Source organism: Myotis brandtii, unplaced genomic scaffold (assembly GCF_000412655.1).
Source record: "Myotis brandtii unplaced genomic scaffold, ASM41265v1 scaffold573, whole genome shotgun sequence".
Taxonomy (NCBI): Eukaryota; Metazoa; Chordata; class Mammalia; order Chiroptera; family Vespertilionidae; genus Myotis; species Myotis brandtii.
The window spans coordinates 960457-981568 of NW_005370145.1; the positions used below are offsets into that span (position 1 = coordinate 960457).

Here is a 21112-nt window from a genome sequence, read left to right on the forward strand (position 1 = left end):
TCCTCTCATTTCTCTTTCCGACTCTCTCCGGAACCCTCTGTGTCTCCACAGCCCCCACCCAGTCAGGTCCCTGCCACCTCCCTCCCGCACACCAAGCAGCGTCCCAGCTGTCTCCTACCTGCCCCGCAGCCTGATCTTGTTCCAACGCAACTCTCATCTCGCAAACCCCTCCATGGCGCCCTCTGGCGCTGAGAGTCACTCCAACCCCCTTAACCACGCTGCGCAACCTGGCCCCTGCTCATGGCTTCAGCCTCAGCCCCACCGGGAGCCTGCCCGGCTCCCACCCGCAGCTCCAGTTGCAGGCTCCCGTCAGCAGCTCCCAGAACTCTCCAACCTCACCTGCCATCGCATAGCTACCCTCCCCACCCGGCAGATCTCAGCTAGCTCTTAGCTCAGATGTTAGATCTCAGCTAGCTCTTAGCTTGCTGCTGCCCACCCCCACTCTCTACCCACCACCCACCACCCCTCCCCAAGCTGGGTTAGGTGCCTCCCCTGGGCTCCTGTCCCCACCAACAAACTGCACCAGCTGTCACTGCCTGTTTGCTTGGGCACCCCCCGCCGCCAGACTGTGAACTCCCTGAGGGCGGGGAGAGCAGTTCGCCTGCCTCATTCCCTTTTGCTCCTCAGTAACCAGCACAGTGTTTGTCACATCATAGATGCTTGTTGAGTGGGTGCCCAAGTGGCATGACTTCAAATGCTTTCCCGCCCCTGGAGTCTGCCAGCACCCACCAGCTCCCCAGCTTGTAGCACCCTCTGCCCTTTCCTGTCTGCGCTCATGCCCCGTTTCTCAGAACACTGGGACCCCTCCAGTGTTCTGAGTGGTCATCTCTACAGAGATGACCCGCAGCCCCTGAACTCAGACAGGGACCAGTGGCCAGCCATGCTTCCTTCCCCAGTCTCTCTGAGATGCTGCTGCTCTAAGGGACGGGGAAGGGCCCCATCAAAATCCTAGAGCAGCGCTGAAACCGGTTTGGCTCAGTGGATGGAGCGTCGGCCTGCGGACTGAAGGGCCCCTGGTTCTGTTCCGGTCAGGGGCGTGTGCCTGGGTTGCGGGCACATCCCCAGTGGGAGATGTGCAGGAGGCAGCTGATCGATGTTTCTCTCTCATCGATGTTTCTAACTCTCTATCTCTCTCCCTTCCTCTCTGTAAAAAATCAATAAAATATATATTTTTTTAAAAATCCTAGAGCAGCGATTTGGCCTCCTAGCGCCCCCAGTGAGACATGCTCCAGCCCAGCCAGGAGGGCCCACCCCACCACCCTGGACCCCTGCCGGATGCCCGGGTGCCCAGGCCCATACCTGAGCTCTCACGCCCTAGTAGGCACTCCTTGAATATCTCCTGCACCCAGCACTGCAATTCCGGGTCACCCTCCACAGCTGCGTCACACGGGTAATAGTAGGTGATGATCTCTGTCACATACCTGGCCAGGGAACAGGGCCTCAGTTTGGACTCTCCTCCTGCCCTCCCCAGCTGTGCTGTTCCCACCTCTCCCAGGATGCCCTGGCCCCAGGGCTGCCCTAGGCATGTGGGTGAGCAAGTCCTGTGGGGCAGAGATGGCCAGGGTTGCTTGTCAAGGTCAGAGATGACACCAGACCCAAGCTCAGGCACTTTAAGGCTCCCCTCCAACACCTCAGGGTGTCCACCCTGAGTGCCACCCACTGCCGTCCCCATCTTACCTCTCCAGGGCGTCCCACACTGCCAGGCAGTCATCACGGTAATAATATCCCGGCAGGTCCTGCACGCCGCGCTCCACAAAGTCATAGGGGGGGTAGCAGCTCTCATAGGTTATCTCTGACAGATACCGGGCCATCAACTCAGCAATGCCCTTCAGGCCCAGGGACGTGGCCTGTCAGGGAGGAGCGAACGCTGGAGCCAGCAGGTTCCTTGCAAGTCCTCCCCAGTGACGCTCACATCCAGCTCACAGGCAGTTGATGATGCTCCTGCAGCCCCCGCCCAGCCTGCCCCACCCCCCGAATCCTCGCCCTCCAGCCAACACACCGGCCCCTGCCTCTGCCTTTGCAGACGCAGCACCCACTTTAACCCGTCCCCTCTCTCCATGATCCCTCATGAACTAAAGGCAAGTGGGAAGCCCTGCTGTTAGGCGACCTGCGAGGCCAGAAGGAAAGTGAGTATCTTGCTGGTGTTGGGGGCAGTCTCACCCTGGCAGTGAGCCCCCCCTCATTGAGGAGGATGGCCCGTCCAATGCTGTTGATCTGGATGGTGTATCGGGTGTGGGGGACCAGGAGCTGTGAGAGAGAGCAAAGACAATGAGAGAACTGACGCTATCCCCCAGAGCACCGTGCACCCCCAGTTCTGCAACATCAGACCCCCTCTCTTGTGGGTCCCCAGCGGCCTCCCATAGTCTCACTGGAATCCTTCTGACTGCTGAGCAGGCCCGGTGACTCTCTGAGGCCAGACGAGGGCAGGGATGCTTCAGCGAGGCCCCTTCACCCAAACCCGTACCTTGTAGAGGGGGTGGCACATGGGCAGCTGCCTCAGCACGGCCAGGCAGAAGGCCTCGCCGATGAGGTGGGACCCCAGCAGGTGGGCGATGGCCTCGTGGTAGTAGAACTCAGCGTTGCGCACCCATGTCTTGGCCAGCAGCCAGTCCCACTCACAGTCGTTGGGCAGGAAGATGGGGCAATTGGGCCCAGGGGTCTGGCTGAGCTGGGAGTGGGGAAGGAGGACGTTAGGGGAGGGCAGAGACCTATACACACAAGGACCCTCAGGAGGGAGACCAAGGAGAGTCTGAGGACGTAAAAACTCCGCCCTTACACCCCAGTCCCTGTTCCCCGGAGCACAGCAAGGCCCTTTCTCCCTCCTAACATCTGCTCTTGCTGTTCCCACTGCCTGTGGTACCTTCCGCTGTCCCTTTCTCTACTGGCTGCTCCTATGATTCTTCATGAGCCAGCTCACAAAGCCACCTCCTCTGAGAAGCCTTCCCTGTCTCCGCCCCACGGCCGCCACATTCAGCTCCGCAGGTTTGCACTGCGCAGGGACACCCAGCCCCCTGAGGGGAGGGCACTGCCATCAGGCCTAAACCGCTTCACTAACCAGCCACGGCACCAGGACCTGACTTTTCTTATTCGGACGGGAGTCTAGTGGAGACCCCCGGGAAGGAAGCACCTCTGTCTCATTTTCTGCCAGACCCAGACTCTCCAGGCAGCTGCTAAGTGCAATTAGCTCCGCATTTCCGTGCTTATACACACAGCACGCAGACTCTGCACACAGGCACACCCACAGGAACCGCGTACATGCATGGGCTGCACACAGGTGTGCACACGCAGGCTAACACAGAGACTCCGCCAAAGGGCCGCACACCAGGCTCTCCACTAGCTGCTCAACCAGATAGGCATATACGTAAACAGGTATATTCTCAGATGCACACAAACGAACAGACACTCACAGGGACACACACGCTTACACAAAGAGCTGCGCGCACGCACACACGCACAGAGGCTGGCCTGCTCACCACACGTTCACATAGGGGCTACAAGCGCACACACAGGCCCACACACACACATTTATGCACACAGCTGCACAGCGGCGCCCACACTGCGGCGGGGCCTGCACCCCAGGCACCTGGATGGCGATGGGCATCAAGTTCCCTTCCGCGTTAAAGTGCAGCAGGCAGAGGGGGGCGCACTGGTGCTGCTTCTGGCCGTTGAGCTCCACCGTGGGGATGCCCTCCAGGATCCTGTAGTCGGCCAGGTAAATGTTCCCCTTCTGGAAGGGAGCACCATGGGCGGGCAGGTCGCAGCAACAGGGGGCACCCATGCCCACACCTTGGGTACCGAGTGCTCTTGCCCCCCCAGATGCAGGGGTTGTCCAGGGACCAAGAGGGGGTGATGGTGACCTCGGGGCAGACCTGAGGGGGTGGGAACTCCGCAGGCAGCAGAGGCGGGGGGGAGAGGGGATGCCCAGGACCGAGCAAAGCCAGAAGCTGTGAGGGTGTCCGCAGGCCAGGCCTCACCTCCAGCTCCGCTTGCAGGCACGTTCCTTCGCCCAGGAACGGGGCCACCATGTCGTCTGTGACGGGGAACTTGTCTGGAATCTGCGTGCAGCGGCGGATCACGCTGGGGTTGATGCCGTTGAGGTACTGGTACCCAAAGAAGCTGTCCTCTGCCCAGTGCTCGGCCACGTATTCTGGGAGGATGGTGCGGAGCGTCACGACGCTGCCCGGTCCCCATCAGGGACAGAAAGGCATGGGGCCACGGCCCGGGACAGAGGAAGGCTATGGACACCCCTGAGGGGCCTAGGGCGACGTTTCCCAACGTGCCGCCAGAGGGCGCGCTCACCCAGCTCGCCACTCCTGCCTCAGGTTCGCCCGCTCCTCCCACCCAGCTTCCCCGACGTGGGGGTCCTGCCTCCTGGACTGCCCTTCCGCCAGAGATCGCTGGGCTCCCCGAGTCCCATTAGGATGCCCCACCCCCTACCGGAGATGGTAGTCTTGTAGGCAGGGAAAACTTTCTTAATGTCCTTCAGTCTCTTCCACGACCGTTTGCAGTCCACGAAGCCTCGGAGTTTGAACCTCAGCGCCCTTAGGAGATGAGGTGGGGGGTGGGGGGGGGGTGTCAGTGAGGCTGCCAGGTGCCCGTCTGCCCCACCCCACCTAGGTCTCTGAGTCTCAAATTCTCTGCTCTCTCTCTGGGTCTCAGGGTCCCCATAGCCCAAGGTCTTTCTAGGCCTCCGTCTCTGAGTGTCACCTCTCAGGCTCTCTGGCCTTTCTGATCAGCTCCATCTACCTTCCTGGCCATTCTAACCTCCGGGGCTGTGGTGGAGGTGGGCATGGAGCAGAGGGAGCCCTCCACCCCTCTCACTCACACACACTCACATGGGCCCCAGGCGAAAAAAGAAGGAGGCTGTCTTGATGAAGGAGTAGCGCAGATTTAAGTCCAGGAACCTGGTGGCCTTGAAGTTGATGAGAATCGGGAATCCGGGGATATAGCCGTTCCACCTGCAGGAAGGAACCTAGGTCTGAGGCGGGACACCTGGGGTCCGGGGCTCGAGGAAGGGGCAGAGCCCAGAGGCCCACCCAGGGCAGCCTCAGGTCCTTACTCAGGCCGGTTGGGGTTTCTCCGGACAGGAGGGCGGTAACTGGGGATGTGCACGTAGTTGGGCAGGCCGGGCACGAAGACCCTCCAGCTGCAAAGAGAAGCTGAAATAGTGAGCCTGGTGTCCATGCACCAGAGGGAAAGCCATCCCTGGCCCCGCGGCCTCCCGAAGCCCTTGCCATCCTCCCCGCACCGCACCGGTAGAAGTCCTGCTTGGCTCGGATCTCCTCCCTGCGGTGCTCCAGAAGGATTGGGAGGCAGTCATCTGCTGTTGTCTTTCCTGTAGGGAGATCAAAGAGGGGGGCGGGGGGGGGGGGGCTCAAGGGCAGCCCCGGTATCTGCCCACCCCCACCCATTTCAGGGATCAGAATTCAGCTTCTGCCTCCCAGGTTGGCTCTGGGGTCCCATCACGATCAAGGATGGGAGAGGGAGGGTGTTTCTCTTCCCAAAAACTGAGATAAAAGGACCAGGAACCACTTTGGCCAGTGTGGCCAGTTGGTTAGAGCATCATCCCCTATACTGAAAGGTTGTGGGTTTGATTCACGGCTCAGTTGGGTACATAAGGACTATTTCACTATCTTTGGGTAAGGATTTTTTAAAAAAGGATCAGGAGCCCTAGCTGGTTTGGTTCAGTGGATAGAGTGTCAGCCTGTGGGCTGAGGGGTCCCAGGTTTGATTCCAGCCAAGGGCACATGCCTGGGTTGCAGGCTCCATCCCCAGTGGTGTGTGTGTGTGTGTGTGTGTGTGTATCAATGATATTCTCTCATCATTGATATTTCTATCTCTCCTCTCTTCCTTGAAATACATTTTAAAAATACATTTTTTTAAAAAAAAAAAGGATCAGGGATCACCCTTCCCCTTGCTTCACCCCCTCCAGCTGGGCCCTGCTGCTACAGGGCTGGCCCTCTTTCAGACCCACTGAAGTCTTAATAACAGTGACTTGGCACTTACTAAGTATAGGGCACCTTCTAAACACTTCCTTTATATTAATAATTTGATCTGCACAAGCACAACCTTAGGAGGCAGGTGAGTACGGTTATAGGCTCATGGCCTGCTCTCCACAATTCCAAAACCCAACAGGCTATACAAATCAGGTTGGTTTGATTTTCCACCATTTAAGTGCAAATTCCTTGGTTGGAAAAATCTGCTCAAAATTTACCTGAGACCATAAACAGCCTTTATTCAACTCACTTGGTGTAACTTCATAGTTTTTGCCACAGAAATATTGGTATATTTGATTAGGGAGTTCCCTGGTGAATATATCATATAACATATGGGGTGTGTGTGTGTGTGTGTGTGTGTGTACGGAGATATAGAGATAAAGATATGTGTGCATCACATTTCTATATCTCTTCTAAATAAAATCGACATTTTAAAACATGTCTGGCCCCCACAGTTTCAGCTAAGGGACAATATTGCCATGCTCATTTCACAAGGAAAAAACACTCACTATTACACAGAGAAAACAGTGAGCTGCGATTTGAACCAAGGCAGTCTCCTTCTGATCACTAACCCACTATCCACTAACAACCACCAATAGTTGTTAAGCCTTTTCAAAATTCCTTTTAGAGATTGTCTCATTGGATTCTCACATCAACCCTATGAAGTCAGTTCTGCTGTTAGCTCCATTTCACAGATGAGTTCACTGAGGCTTAGCAGAATTGAGAAGTAGACCCAGACGTCCAGCTGAGTATCCGGGTGATGCTGAGATCCAAATCCGGGCCTGGCTTTCTCCAGCATCCTGGCTGGAAGCCCCAGCCTGGCAAGAGCCTATCCCTGCAGCCCCATCATTTTCCTTCAAGGTTCCCTTCATTAGCTGCTCCCTCCTCCCTCTTCCTCAGCGTATGCTGTATTCTGGGAGAACGGCACCCCCTGGAGTTGTGTAACACAGAGCCCTAGTTCAGCCTCGTCCCCAGAGTGGGAACCTCACTCCTTCAAGGCCCCAGCAGGTGACTCAGGTCTCCCTGCCCTGGTGTGTTTGACAGCTGCCCCACCCAACCCCATTCCTACACCCTGCCACCCAGTGTCACCCTGCCTGTCCCGGCTTCCATGCCACTCAGACTTATCACTGTGGGGAAATGCTTCGAATCTCCCATAAGACCCTCCCTTTGGCTTCCCCGTCCTCCCCCAAACCTGCTTCCCCCGGCCCCTGCCTCTCCTTCCCCAGCTCGGGCACGGTCCCCGCCTCCCAGGAAGAGGTTCTCGCCACAGGGCAATGGATGAAATGGGATGGTCAGCTGCGGGGCTGACAGAGCTCCAGGCCCCAGGCCCCCTCCGCTCTGTCCTCCCCTCTGACCCAGCTTGAGGGCCGCCAGCAGCAGCTCAGTGGTGGAGTCAGGGGGACAGGCCTGCAGTCCCATGTAGCAGCCACATATTAGGAAGCTGGCCCGGGGGCTAGACAAGGGCTCTGGCAGGGTGGACGTGAGGAGCGCAGGCACTCGGGTCTGTCCCTCTTCCCTGGGAGCAACCAAGCTCCTGGGGAAACAGCTGGGCCACCAAGGGAAGCCCAGCAGTCTGTCTGAGGCTTAGCGGAACTGAGACGTACGCCCAGATGTATACCCTATTGGAGCCGGAGGGACCCTCACTGGATTAAGAGGACCTTTGGGAGTAGCCGTGAGGCCTGTTAGAGAAATCAGGTGTCTTGTTGGGGCAAGAAGGAGGCCTTTGGAGCAATAGAACATCCCATCAGTCTAAAAAAATGCTCTTTAAGAAACCCAGGGCATGATGATAAGGCACAAGGCCTCCTGCTATAGCGCCGCGGAGACCTTGAACTGGCAGCCTCCGTAATGGAACAAGGCAGCAGTCGGAGTACCGGGGCTTCTGACTAGAGTAACAAGGCATCCAGTTGTAGCAACAGAACCTGCTGGATCACAGGGAGTCTTTTCGGATTAGCAGGACATGCTATTTGGGATAAATAGGGCATCCGACCAGAATCCTGAGGCCTGTAGCCAGAGTAGCAGGGGGTCTTTTTAGAGTGGCTGGGCCGCCACGGGAGGGGAGGGGAGGGGAGGACAGCAGAGGTAGCAGAGGGCAGGCTTGTCTTCAGCGGGAACCTGCGAGCCTGAGCTCCTGGGGGTAGCCCCACGCCTTATTCACCTCTGTTCCTCAGGGTGTAGCCCGAGCTGGGCCCAGCACTGTAGCGATGACTAAGAGGAATACGTAAGAGTGGCAGGAGTTCCCAGGAGTCCCCATGGGGCCGGCACCTGGCTAGCGTGTACAGTGGCCATGCTGGAGTGGCCTAGCTAGAGCAAGGGGCCCCGGGGCATGGGCATGGGCTGGGCTGGTGAGAGCTTGCCTGTAGCCTCCCGCAGAGCCAGGGTCTCGTAGCCATCCATCCACTGGTAGGCGGGGAAGTGGTAGATGCGGCCGTTGGGTGCACAGATCTGCACATAGTTGCAGTACCAGGGGTTCTTAGGAAAGAAGGAGTATCGCTCCTTGTGCAGGCGGATGATGATGAGCTCCCCCAGGTCCTGCTGGCACTGCACAGTGTACTCATCCACCTGGCAGGGCACAGGGCCAGCTGAGCACGCAGGCCTCAGCCCCGGCTGCTCAGGTTTCCTACTGGTCTGGCTCCTCACCCAGGCCTGGCGCATGCAGCTCACGTTCCTGAACCGGGGTGACCTGATCTTGGGCTCTCCTCCCACCCCTCCAACCTGGCTGTCCCACCCACCCTCCCTTTCTCCACTCCCAGTTCCTGAGATCCCATCCTCCCACCCACCTCCCCAGTCATCTGAGGCTGCAGGAGCCATGCAGACCTCCGGGGCTGTTGTATAAAGGGACCAGGACCCCCAAGACCCTTACAGTCTTAGAGTGGGCAGAAGTGGCCAGCCCCCTTTTCTCCCACTTAACAATGAAGATGCGGAAATTCAAAAGAGGCCACACAGACAGAGACCTATTAAGGTCACATAGCTGCAAGTTACTGAACCAGACTCAGAATCAGGGCTGAGGGCTGAGGGCTGAGGGCCCAGCACACGGTGCCTTCCGCCATGGAGAAGGCAGGCCCCAACAGAGAGGCTGGTCTGATGTCACTTGAAGTCGCAGGGACTCCCATGTGAATTTAAGCTGGTTCTGATGCACCTTGACTTAGGAAGAGTGAGTAAGAATAGGAGAAGGAATGAGGGAGAGGGGAAGAGAGGAAGTGGGAAAGGATGAGGGAAGGAGTGGAAAAGGGAGGAGAGAGAAGGAGAGATAAAGGGAGTAGGAGAGGGTTGAGAGATGAGGGTTATGGGGTGAGTGATGCGAGAGGAGGAGGAGGAGAGAGAGAAGAGGTGAGAAAGGGGAGGGAAAGAGATGAGGAATGACCAAAAAGGGAGCAGAGGTGAAGACCCGGGAGGAAGGATGGTCCAAAGACCAGGGGAGGTTGGGAGCCAGGTCTGTGGTGAGGGGCACCCAGAGTCACCCTGGCAGCCCCACTGCTTTCAGACCTGTCCCAGACATCCCCAACCTCTGCTGGCCAAGCTGTCTCCCTCTGCTGCACCCCTGCTTCCGTCCTATGCTCCCCAGTCACACACACATACACACACACACATACATACACACACCACATATACATACACACACTCACACATACACATATACCAAACACAGACTCATACATACATACACACACCACATATACATACACACACACTCACACACAGACTCACACACGTACCACACACACTCACACACACACATATACATACATATCCCACAACACAAATACCTGCACACACTCACATATATACCAAACACACACATACATACACACACCAAACACGCATATATACACACATCACACATCTACATATACCACACACAAATACCTACACACCACGCACACTGACATATATATCCACACGCACCACACACAATCACATACACACATCACATTCACACATACACACACCACACTCACATGTACATCATACATACATTCACACATACACAACACACACACACGTACACAACACACACACACACTTACCGCCCCAGTTGCAAAGTCTCTCCCAAAGTGGTTCAGCCGCTGCTTATGGCTCTCCCCTTCGGTTCCCACAATGGTCAGTGAGATGGAGTCCATTGTCCCTGACAAGAAGTCGTCACCAGTGGCCACCTTGACTTTGTAGGTGGCCATGGCTGCTCTTCAGGAGGCAGGAGGGGGAGCTCAATCCCAAACACTGTGGAGTGCTGCACGGGGAAGCCAGACACAGAGAGGAGTGGACAGGCCAGCCTCCCAAGGTGGCCAGGTGAGGCAAGGAGGACCGGCCCCCCAGCAGCCCAGATCCTGGAGAAGCTACTGCCCTCGGCGGGCAGGTTGAGAGCCAGGAAGGCTGGGTGAGGCCGTGCTCCTGGCTGTTGAGCCGGTGTCTGGGCTGCAAGCCCTCGGGAGGTGGCAGGGAGGGCCAGGAGGCAGGGCGCTGGGCCTGCCTCTGAGAGGGCGGATGGAAGATGCCTTAGATGAAGAAGACTCCTGGGTGGGGGAGCCAGTCCAGCCTGAGCCAGGGCCCCAGGGAAGTTGGGGGAGGGGCCTGGGCGGGCCCCCAGATCTTTATCGTCCTAATAAGCTCCTTCCTTCAGCCCGCCCCGTGGGCTGCAGAGCTGGGCACCCCTGCTGAGCAGAGCTCATGGGCAGTCAGTTACCTGCGTTGGTTCTGGGGGCCCCCAGTGGGTGGGGGTTAGGGGAAAGGGTGCCGCTGGCCTGCTGCCTGGCCATTCCTCTCTGGGAAATGGGACAGGCGGTGGCCTCAGCAGGAAGCTGGCCCATCCTGCCAGGGCCCAGAGCCACCAGAGAAAGGTGTTGGGTGATGAGGCTGGAGCTCAGGGACCCTAGAGAGGCCCCAGGGAGGGATGATCAGGGATGGGAGAGGAGGGGATTTGTTGCTTCCTGCTGAGCCAGGATCAGCTGAGGAGGGATTGGGGTTGACTACAAAAATAGAAGACGGTTGGGGTACATTTGGGACGCAAGTACTAAGCTAAAGAATAAATATTTAGCCCTAACCGGTTTGGCTCAGTGGATAGAGCGTCGGCCTGCAGACTGAAGGGTCCCAGGTTCGATTCCCGTCAAGGGCATGTACCTTGGTTGCGGGTACATCCCCAGTAGGGGGTGTGCAGGAGGCAGCTGATCGATGTTTCTCTCTCATCCATGTTTCTAACTCTCCATCCCTCTCCCTTCCTCTCTGTAAAAAAATCAATAAAATATATATTTAACTAAATAAATAAATATGTAATTTGTAGTATAATCATAACAGAACTCTATCCAGCAATTAAAAATAAGAAGGAACTATGACATGAATTAATCTCATAAAAATGATGTTGCACAAAAGAAGCCAAACATAGAAGAGTACATGCTCTATCATTCCATTATATGAAGTTCAAGGACAGGCAAAACCAAGTGATTCTTAAAAAAGTCAGACCAGTGAGTAGCTCAGGCCTGGGAGAGTCATGTAAGGAGCTAGAAATGTTCTATGTCTTGGTCTGGGTGACATATATGACACTGTAAGCACTTTATTCTATCTGTGTTATCCCTCAATTTTATAAAGTACTCACTCCACCTCCCACCTACCCCCAAAATAGAAACAGAAAGAATGAAGTTAGAAAGAGGGTTGGAATCAGGGATGGGTTCCAATGGAATTGGGTTTGTCGGGAACCCGGTCATGCATTCCTCCATGCCTTCATTCATTCGGGAGATGTTTAAAGTGTACACACCGTGTTCCAGGGACTTTTCTAGGCACCGCAGATACAAAGAAGAAATAAAATACACACAGAGCTTCCTGAAGCTGTAGGGAAGGACAAGAAACAGTGAGCAATTTCTTTGCCGTAGGCTTAGCCAGCAGGTGCTCTGAAGAAAATAAGTCTGGAGTGGAAAGGGAGCCACGAGGACTGGGGTGGGGGCAGGCCCTGGAATAGGCCTAAATTTAGGAAGGTGTTAGGACTAAGATTCTATGCTCCCCACATACACATATGAACACATGAAGGAAGTGAGAGGCCCTGAGTTATATACTCTCAACAGCCAGCACTTGAGACCCAGGGAGAGTGAGAAGAGTCCATCCCCATCCCCCTTTCTGGGCCTGCCCTCTCCCCTTCTGCCTTGCAGGGCAGCTCCTGCCAACCAGGAAGCACCAACCCAGGTTTCCTCCCTAGTGGCACCTTCTGAAACCATCGAGGGAAGGTCAAACAGTGCCCAGCCCATGTTAGGGCCCCGGGGAGCTGGGATTCTGAGATGGAGAGAAGGTTCTGGTAGGTTCAGGTTGAGCTTAGAGGTAGGGGTGTGGTTGGAGTTAGGGAGTGAAATGACCTTTTTAATACCCAGATCTGCTCATGTCACCCCCATCCCTCCAAACCCAGATCAGGCCTGGCAGTGGCTCCTTCTTGCCTTTGAAATAAGGACATCGTCCCTTCACACGACCCCCCGGCCGACTTCAGACAGCTCATCCCCCGCCACAGTCCCTTTGCCCTCTTCTGTATGGGACCAGGTGCCTTTCATTCATCGGCAGCAGAGGATCTGCGATGTGCCTGGCACTGTGTCAGATCCTAAGAATGCAACGTAGCCAAAGCAAATCCCTGCCCTTTCTCCTGGAGCTTACATTCTGGTGTAGGAACAGACAATATTACCTTATAACCAAGTAAGTTAAATACTCCGTTAAATAGTGATAAGTGCCAAAGAGAAAAAACAAAGCAGAGAAGGATAAAGTACTAGAGGCCCGATGCACGAAATTTGTGCAAGAGTAGGCCTTCCTTCCCCCAGGTGCCGGCATCGGCTTCCCTCTGGCACCCGGGACCCCGGCTTCCCTCGCAGCCCTGGCTCCATCCAGAAGGTCTTCCGGAAGGATGTCTGGAAGGTCATCTGGTCTAATTAGCATATTACGCTTTTATTATTATAGATAAGGGAGCAAATTTCAGACATAGAGCGGCCAAGGAAGAGCTCTTTGAGAAGGGACTTTTGAGTAAACACATGAAGGAGGTGAGGTCAGTCCCCCAACCACGGGGCCCTTGCACTCTAACTCTTGGACCTGATTAATGTGATTAATGTTTCCTCTTCCTTCTCATCTTAGCTTGACAACTGCTTCATCCAGGAAGGCCAAATTTAACTAGTAATGGCTCTCCTAGCAGGATAGTTAACTTTTATTAAATTATTTTATTTTAATTTTTTATTGATTTCAGAGAGGAAAGGAGAGGGAGAGAGATAGGACCATCAATGATGAGAGAGAATCATTGATTGGTTGCCACCTGCATGCCCCCCACTGGGGATCAAGCCCATCAGGAATCACACCTCACACCGTGACTTCCTGGTTCAGAGGTCAATGCTCAACCGCTAAGCACACCCAGCTGGGAGGTAGTTAACATTTTTTTATTAATGTCTGACTTCCCTAAAAGATTAAACTGTCGCCCTGACCGGTTTGGCTCAGTGGCTAGAGCGTCGATTTGTGGACTCAAGGGTCCCAAGTTCAATTCCGGTCGAGGGCATGTACCTTGGTTGCGGGCACATACCCAGTAGGGAGTGTGCAGGAGGCAGCTGATTGGTGTTTCTCTCTCATCGATATTTCTGACTCTCTGTCCCTCTCCCTTCCTCTCTGTAAAAAATCAATAAAATATATTTTTTTAAAAGATTTTTTTAAAATAAATAAATAAATAAAAAAGATTAAACTGTCATTTGGTTTTCTTTTCTCCACAACTCCAGGCACAGTACCTGGTACCTTGGAAACTCTTGAAACAGAATTCCTTTTTTTATTATTAATCCTCACCCGAGAATATTTTCCATTGATATTTAGAGAGAGTGAAAGAGAGGAAGGAGAAAGAGAGAAAGAGAGAAACATCAAGGTGAGTCATTTTGATTGGTTGCCTGAACCCTGACAGGGGCCAGGGCTAGAACCTGCAACCTAGCTATGTGCCCTTGACCAGGAATCAAACCTGTGACCCTTCAGTGTGCGGGGCCGACATTCTAACCACTGAGAACACTGGCCAGGGCGAAACATAATTCTTAATGGTTGGATGGGTGAGTGATGAGAACAAGGTCAAGATTAGGAACTGCATCAGCAGTAGAGTTGGAATGAGGGTGAAGATTCAGAGAACTGAGGTAGATTGGGGTAATGGTGAGGTGAGGAGCAGGGAGAGGTGTAGGGGGGGGTGTGGGGAATGGGTTAAGGAGATGGAGACAGGATGGGGGAGAAGGCTGCAGATGAAGGTCATGCCCCCGCCCCGGGTGACTGGCAGGGCTGTCTCATCCACCTGGCACCGTCTTGTCCCCACGGAGAATAGGAGCTGCCAGGCAGGTCAGGCCCGCCCTCTCAGCTACCCCATGACTCTTGGGGAATGCTAGAAGCCTGATGAGGCAAATTTGCATCTTAAGATGCAAATTCCTTGCAACCTCTCCCAGCCTCCTTCCTTCTAGCCACTCCTCTCCCCTGGAGACTGTGTCCCCAGGGGGCTGCTAAGGCTTGGTGAGGAGCAGGGTGGGGTGGAGTGGTAACTGAGGCTCGGGGACTTGGGAAACTGCACCTCCAGGTTCCTCTGGGGCACAGGGGTGAGAGGCCCAGCCCGAATCTCTGACCTGGTGGAAAAATCACTCCATGGGGGGTGGGGAGGAAGCAGGGGCACACAGGTGACGGGAAGGTAGGGTAGGAAGGGAGCCGTGGGTGTAGAAGAGTTTGGTAGGGTTCTACCTCCATCCCCCGAAGGCTGCCTCCTCAAGTCAGAACCCACTCTCAGTAGGTCTCCCCTCAGCCACTCGCTCTCTCCCAACAAAGAAGGAGTGGTGACGGCTGAAGTCTGGAGTGGGGCTCAGGGTCCTGAGGGAAACAGAGATGGGAGTGGGGACGGTGGGGATGGGAATGCAGCTGGGGACATGGACGGGATTAGGCATGAGGATGTCACTGGGGCACTCCCCAGTTACGACCAAGACGTGGACGCATGACTCTGGGTAGGTGCTCATTGGGCTGAAGAACTGGTTCTCCTGGACCGGGCTGGACCCGGAGAGCAGGAGAGGCCTCTGGGAAGGATGTGAGCTTGCACGGCTGGCTCACAGTGGGCCGCCCACACAGGAAGCCCAGTCTTCACTGCTGGGGCATCCCTCTCCCCATCTTGCCTCACCCCTAGCCCTGTGAGGCAGGGAGCAACCCTGAGGTCCCCACACGCCTAGGACACAGAGACAAAAATCAAATTGGGTCACTTCTCCACTTAAAACTCACCAGAGCTTAGAATGGTGTTGCCCTCAGAATCAAGACCAAGGACGATGCGTGACCCAGCTTCTGTCCATCCTTCAGGCACCTTCTTCCAGCCCCTCTGGCGTTCTCCTCACTCCACAAACACATGCCCTTCAGGGACCCAGCACTTGACGTGTCCCTGGTCTGTGACACCTTTTCCCCAAGCTGTCCCAAGTGTTCTGTTCTTCTCATCCAGATCTCAACTCAACTGCCACTCCTCAGAGTGGCCTTCCCTGACCACCAGACCTAATGTTTCCCCCCCACTCACCACCTCCCGTCAGGCTCACACCCCACCCGGTTTTATCTCCCGACTACACTACAACCATCTGAAAGAATTGATTTGCTTGTGTGATTATCTATGTGTTTGCTGTCTGTTTCCCTGTAAGCCAGTAGAGGTAGGATGGTACCAGGGGAGTTGACAGCTGCTTCCCCAATGTCTCAAACATGTCTAGGGCAGCGGTTCTCAACCTGTGGGTCACGACCCCTTTGGGGGTCGAACGACCCTTTCACAGGGGTCGCCTAAGACCATCGGAAAACACATATATAATTACATATTGTTTTGTGATTAATCACTATGCTTTAATTATGTTCAATTTGTCACAATGAAATTGGGGGTCACCACAACATGAGGAACTATATTAAAGGGTCGGTGCATCAGGAAGGTTGAGAACCACTGGTCTAGGGAGACGGGAGCCATGAGGCAAGCAGATCCTAGGATGTCAATGCTGGAGGGGCTTTCCAAGTCTCCTTGTCCCTCCCATCTATCTGACATATTTGGGCCACTGAGGCTGAAGGGCTTGCTCAAGGCCAGCTGGGAAAAGAGGGCTGGTGTGCTTCTCGCTGTACCGGTCACCTTCCAGGCTGACCAAAAGCACAGAAGGGTCCAGAGTGCTCGCTAGAGGAAGCTTCCTATCGGACAGGCCTCGAAATTTACCTGAGCCCCTTCCCCAGAGACGCCCAGAGCCTGGGCAGAATCCTACGTGCAGCTGGCGGTGTCTCCTTAATGAATCTCCCTCCAAACTGGTTTTCTGGAAAATCAGATTCTAGTGATCCGCCCTGCTCCCTCCCTCTCTGGCTCAGGGGCATTTTTAGGACACGCATGCCTCATTATAACTTTGGTGCACGCACACCAAGGAGTATTCGTCCTCTTGGAGGGACAGGCTGCCTGAGTGTGCCCTGACACCCTTCCAGCACATCCTGGTCCTGCTGTTCGAAGTGAAAGCCCAGGTTTAAAGGGTGGGCACATCCAGCCTCTGCCACAGTCTTACTGGCCACAAGGGACGCCTCTGGATATTTTTTAGTCCTATGATTATTCCAAAATTGACAAAATCTGGTGATTTTTACTAAATTATTAGCTTGGAATCGGCAAGGTGAGATATCTCCAAACATACTTCTTCATGCACAATGACATAGGATCATCATCTCCCAGGATCTCAGGTGCAAGATGTGAAAATCTGGCCTTTGCCACAGCCAAAAGTGCACACATACACTCTTCCCCCTCCCACCTCCCACTCCCTGCACTGTCTCTGGCCAGAGACAGAGTTTGATTAGGCACAGATTTTGACTCAAGAAGCAGAGTAGGTAAAGGGGACAGGATTCGAGGTCCGGGGAAGCAGGAAACAGGAAGGTGTTGAGTGGCTATGGAGAAAGATACAAATATCTATGTTGAAGGGAGAACATCAGACTCCCCAGATTGCCATCTGTTTCAGTCAGGATGGGCTAGGTCCGTGGTCGGCAAACTGCGGCTCGCGAGCCACATGCGGCTCTTTGGCCCCTTGAGTGTGGCTCTTCCACAAAATACCACATGCGGGGGCGCACGTACAGTGCGATTGAAACTTCGTGGCCCATGCGCAGAAGTCGGTATTTTGTGGAAGAGCCACACTCAAGGGGCCAAAGAGCTGTATGTGGCTCGCGAGCCGCAGTTTGCCGACCACTGGGCTAGGTTATGCTGCAACAACAAACAATCCTGAAATCTCAATGGCTTAACCCAACGAAAGTTTATTTCTCTCTCAGCATCATGTCCAACTCAGGTCGGCAGGGGGTTCTGCTCTAGTCCCTCAGAGGAAGAAGCTGATGGAAATGCCATGTCAACATGTGCTTCTAGAACAGCAGAGGCAAAGAGAAGAGAACTCTGGGGGGCTCGTGCCAGTAATAAATGTTCCAGCCCTTGGGTGACCTGTATCACTTCTGCTCACAGCTCATTGGCCAAAACTCATCCATGACTCCACCCACCCACAGAAGAGCTAGAAGCTGAGTCTTCCAGTGAGTGAGTCCTGAAGAGAAACCCGATCTCAGTGGCAACACTAGTAACGCCCACACCCAGAAGCTGGATCCGCAGGCTTTGCAAAATACCTACATTTTTCCTATCAGCCCCTTGAGTGTGGATATTCCTTCACTTCCTGATGGATGACATGCTCTGGGAGGTGAAGGCAGGAATGTAGGGCCCGGCTAGGTGGTGGGTTGCACTGGGAGGTTTCCTGTCTCCAGAACAGAGGATCCAGGGGCTCAGAGCTGCTCCATCCTTCTCCAATCCCCTGGTACCCCACCCACCGATATGCACACACATATATCAAAACAAAAATGAAATGGGAGTCAAATATGTTGGTTTTTATTGAACTCACTGGGCTCGAGGACAAACAAAAGGAGGGGGGATGGCAATGGGAAAATGAGAGGAGGGGCGAGACTCTGTACACATCCAGGCTGCTGAGCGTGGCCCTCGGAGAACTACAGCTAGAGGCCCCGGTGAGCGGGGCTCTAACCCTAACCCTCCCCTTAAATATGCTGGGGTCAGAGGGTCCCGATGGCAGGTCTGAGGCACACAGCCTTCCTTGCCCAGGTTCCAGGCTCTTCCAGAGAAAAAGTTGAATTCGTTGGTCCCAGCTTTAGAGGAAAGAGGAAACAAAGGCAAAGTAGGAGAAAGTTTTGGGATGGCGGAGGCTGGGAAGGAGAGCTTAAGATCCCAGTGGGAGGAGGTAGATTTTGACAGGAGAGGGAAGTAGGAGGCTGCCCAAAGTAGGGCGAGGGGGATGGGGTTCCTTCTTTTGAGGGTCTATTGTGCACTTGACTTTAACCAGCAGCTTCTCACCCTGGATACAGCTCAGGGCCCCTTCACACGGTGCTAGAGCCATCTTGGTGGGGAAGTTTCAGGCTGATGGAGAGCAGGGAGGAGGCGGAGAAGCGGGCCCTCCCCCTGCCTGGGCCCTTCTTCCAGGGTGAGAGGAGGAGGGGATTAAATGGAGACGCTGTTCTCAATGAGGGGAGGGTCCAGGTAGGCGTAGGGCAGGGCCAGGCCCTTGTTTCGCTCCCGGATGTCCTGGGAGATCTGGGCCAGGCGGCTCTGGAACGCAGCGATGCTCCGCCGCGGGGCCTCCTCGGTGAAGTGCTCGTCGGGGTAGGTGCCCAAGGGCCTCTGGGAGAAAACCAGGTGCGGGTCAGCCTGATGCTCAGGGCAGCACGGAGAATAACGAAGGACCACATTTGCCAGCCAACACAGTCAAGGTTGCTTCCAAGGGCATAAACTAGGCTCAAGCCCCTCAAACCACATCCCGCAACCACCTCTCCCCGCAACCGCAACCGCAACCGGCACAGAGGAGCCGGACACTGACACTCACAGCGCAGGGAGTGCGGGGCCCGAAGGGGACCTGGGAGCCAGACAACCTAAAGCCAGTGCTCCCTCTGCTGGTAACTCCTTGCCTATCACCCTGACTCTTCCTGCATCTGGAAATGGATGGATTGGACTAGAAAATCTTTAAAGGTCCTTTCCAGTGCCTTGGCCAACGTTCTGTGAACTAAAAGAACACAACCACACTCACAACACAACCGAAAGCCAGGTACACACGCTCCAGCAAACATGCCTATTTGTACACCTATGACCCCACAACTGAACAAAATTCAGACCCTGAAGACAACCAGGCCTGAGGTATCTTCCCAATCACCCAACTTCATGGAACTTTTGCCAACACAGTCACCATCACCACACACTGTCACACCACACAGCATGGCCAACTGCAATCAAGAAATATTGCCGCCCTGGCCGGCTTGGCTCAGTGGACAGAGCATCAGCCTGCGGACTGAAGGGTCCCAGGGTTTGATTCCTGTCAAGAGCACATGCCTGGGTTGCAGGCTCGGTCCCCAATAGGGGGCCTACAGGAGGCAGCGATTAATGATTCTCTCTCATCATTGATGTTTCTATCTCTCTCCCTCTTCCTTCCTCTCCGAAATCAATAAAAATATATTTTTCAAAAACAATAAAAATTGATTTTTTTAAAAAAAAGAAATACTGTGATAAACTTCAGTCAGTGGCATCCTGTGGCAGGACAGGGCTGGCCCTCTCTCCATGAGCACACCACCCAACCAATTCACCATCATAGCTCATGGGGTCCTCTTCCCAAACAGCACACACTTCTTGTCCAACACAACCTTCGACAATAGAACCGTTGCCAATAATACTGATTTTTAAAAATTCTTTGTCTTGTTTTATTGCACTGGTAAACCTTCCAGAACAGTGCTAAGTAGCAGCAGTAACAGTGAGCATTGTTTTGTTTTGTTTTTTAATATATTGGAGACCTCTATTGTTACACCATAAGGGCAATGTTTTGTTTTCTAAAATATACTTTTTATCAAAACTGCATCAGGGAGTTTCATTTTACATGAGTTTTTATTAGTAAATGGCTGCTCACACTTACAAAAAAAGATCAAGACAGCATTTAAAAAAAAAATTCTTTGTCTTGTTTTATCGCACTGGTAAACCTTCCAGGACAGTGCTAAGTAGCAGCAGTAACAGTGAGCATTGTTTTATTGTCCCTGACTTTAGTAAGGAGACCTCTATTGTTACACCATAAGGGCAATGTTTTGTTTTCTAAAATATACTTTTTATCAAAACTGCATCAGGGAGTTTCATTTTACATGAGTTTTTATTAGTAAATGGCTGCTCACACTTACCAAACGCTTTTTTGGCCTATATTGAGATGATTTTATGGTAAGTTTCTTTATTGATGTAAAAATTATATTGTCAGATTTCATAAGGTTGAGCCAATCTTTCATTCCTAGAATACACTAGACTTCGTCATGGTGTATTATTGTTCTACTGTGTACTATTGGCCTTCGTTGGCTAATGATATATTTTTAAGATTGTTGCAGCTAAGTGGAACAAGTTTACAATTTCATTTTTTTAATTACAGCTAACATGTTGTAAGCACTTTATATGGGCTATCACCATGGCACAATAATCCTGTAAGACAGGTCCTCTTATCATCATCATTTTACAGATAAAGAAACTGAGGCTTGGAGGTGGGGAGAAATGGAGGGCGGTATGGGGGATACATGGTGATGGAAGGAGACTTCCACACAATACACAATACACACAATACAGTACAGATGATGTGTGTGCAATTGAGCACCTGAAACCTGTATAATTTTATTAACCAGTGTCACTGCAATAAACTCAATGAAAAGGAGAAGGAAGGAAGGAAGGAGGGAAGGAAGGAAGGAAGGAAGGAAGGAAGGAAGGAAGGAAGGAAGGAAGGAAGGAAGGGAGAAACTGAGGTTTGGAGATGCCCAATTATATAGCCAAGTTCACATGGGTGAGAGGTGTAGATCTGTGATGTCTACCTGAGACCCACATGTCTTCTTTTTTATTTTTTTTAAGAATAGGTCATTGCCCTAACCGGTTTGGCTCACTGGATAGAGCGTCGGCCTGGGGACTGACGGGTCCCAGGTCCGATTCCGGTCAAGGGCATGTACCTTGGTTGTGGGCACATCCCCAGTAGGGGGTGTGCAGGAGGCAGCTGATCAATGTTTCTCTCTCATCGATGTTTCTAGCTCTCTATCCCTCTCCTTTCCTCTCTGTAAATAATCAATAAAAATATTTTTTAAAAAAA

The 21112-nt window shown here is 53.5% G+C and overlaps 2 protein-coding genes across 3 annotated transcripts in view; both read right to left on the reverse strand.

Annotated features, from left to right (window-relative positions):
* Nucleotides 1–10349, reverse strand: part of ALOX12B (arachidonate 12-lipoxygenase, 12R type) — an 11955-nt gene extending 1606 nt beyond the window's left edge. Inside the window, exons 1-12 of the mRNA XM_005878777.2 lie at nt 10022–10349; nt 8351–8555; nt 5254–5335; nt 5060–5146; nt 4836–4958; nt 4438–4541; nt 3975–4147; nt 3584–3727; nt 2465–2668; nt 2161–2247; nt 1678–1847; nt 1300–1421 (exon numbers count right to left, since the gene is read on the reverse strand). Coding sequence (XP_005878839.1) covers nt 1300–1421; nt 1678–1847; nt 2161–2247; nt 2465–2668; nt 3584–3727; nt 3975–4147; nt 4438–4541; nt 4836–4958; nt 5060–5146; nt 5254–5335; nt 8351–8555; nt 10022–10168 — 1648 coding nt within the window. The 5' untranslated portion in view covers nt 10169–10349. The remainder of the gene's footprint in view (nt 1–1299; nt 1422–1677; nt 1848–2160; nt 2248–2464; nt 2669–3583; nt 3728–3974; nt 4148–4437; nt 4542–4835; nt 4959–5059; nt 5147–5253; nt 5336–8350; nt 8556–10021) is intronic.
* Nucleotides 10350–17819: 7470 nt separating this feature from the next.
* ALOXE3 (arachidonate lipoxygenase 3) overlaps nt 17820–21112 on the reverse strand; it is a 24900-nt gene continuing 21607 nt past the window's right edge. For both annotated transcript variants that reach the window (XM_014549906.1, XM_005878780.2), the window contains exon 15: nt 17820–18642. In XM_014549906.1, coding sequence (XP_014405392.1) covers nt 18463–18642 — 180 coding nt within the window. In that variant the 3' untranslated portion in view covers nt 17820–18462. The remainder of the gene's footprint in view (nt 18643–21112) is intronic.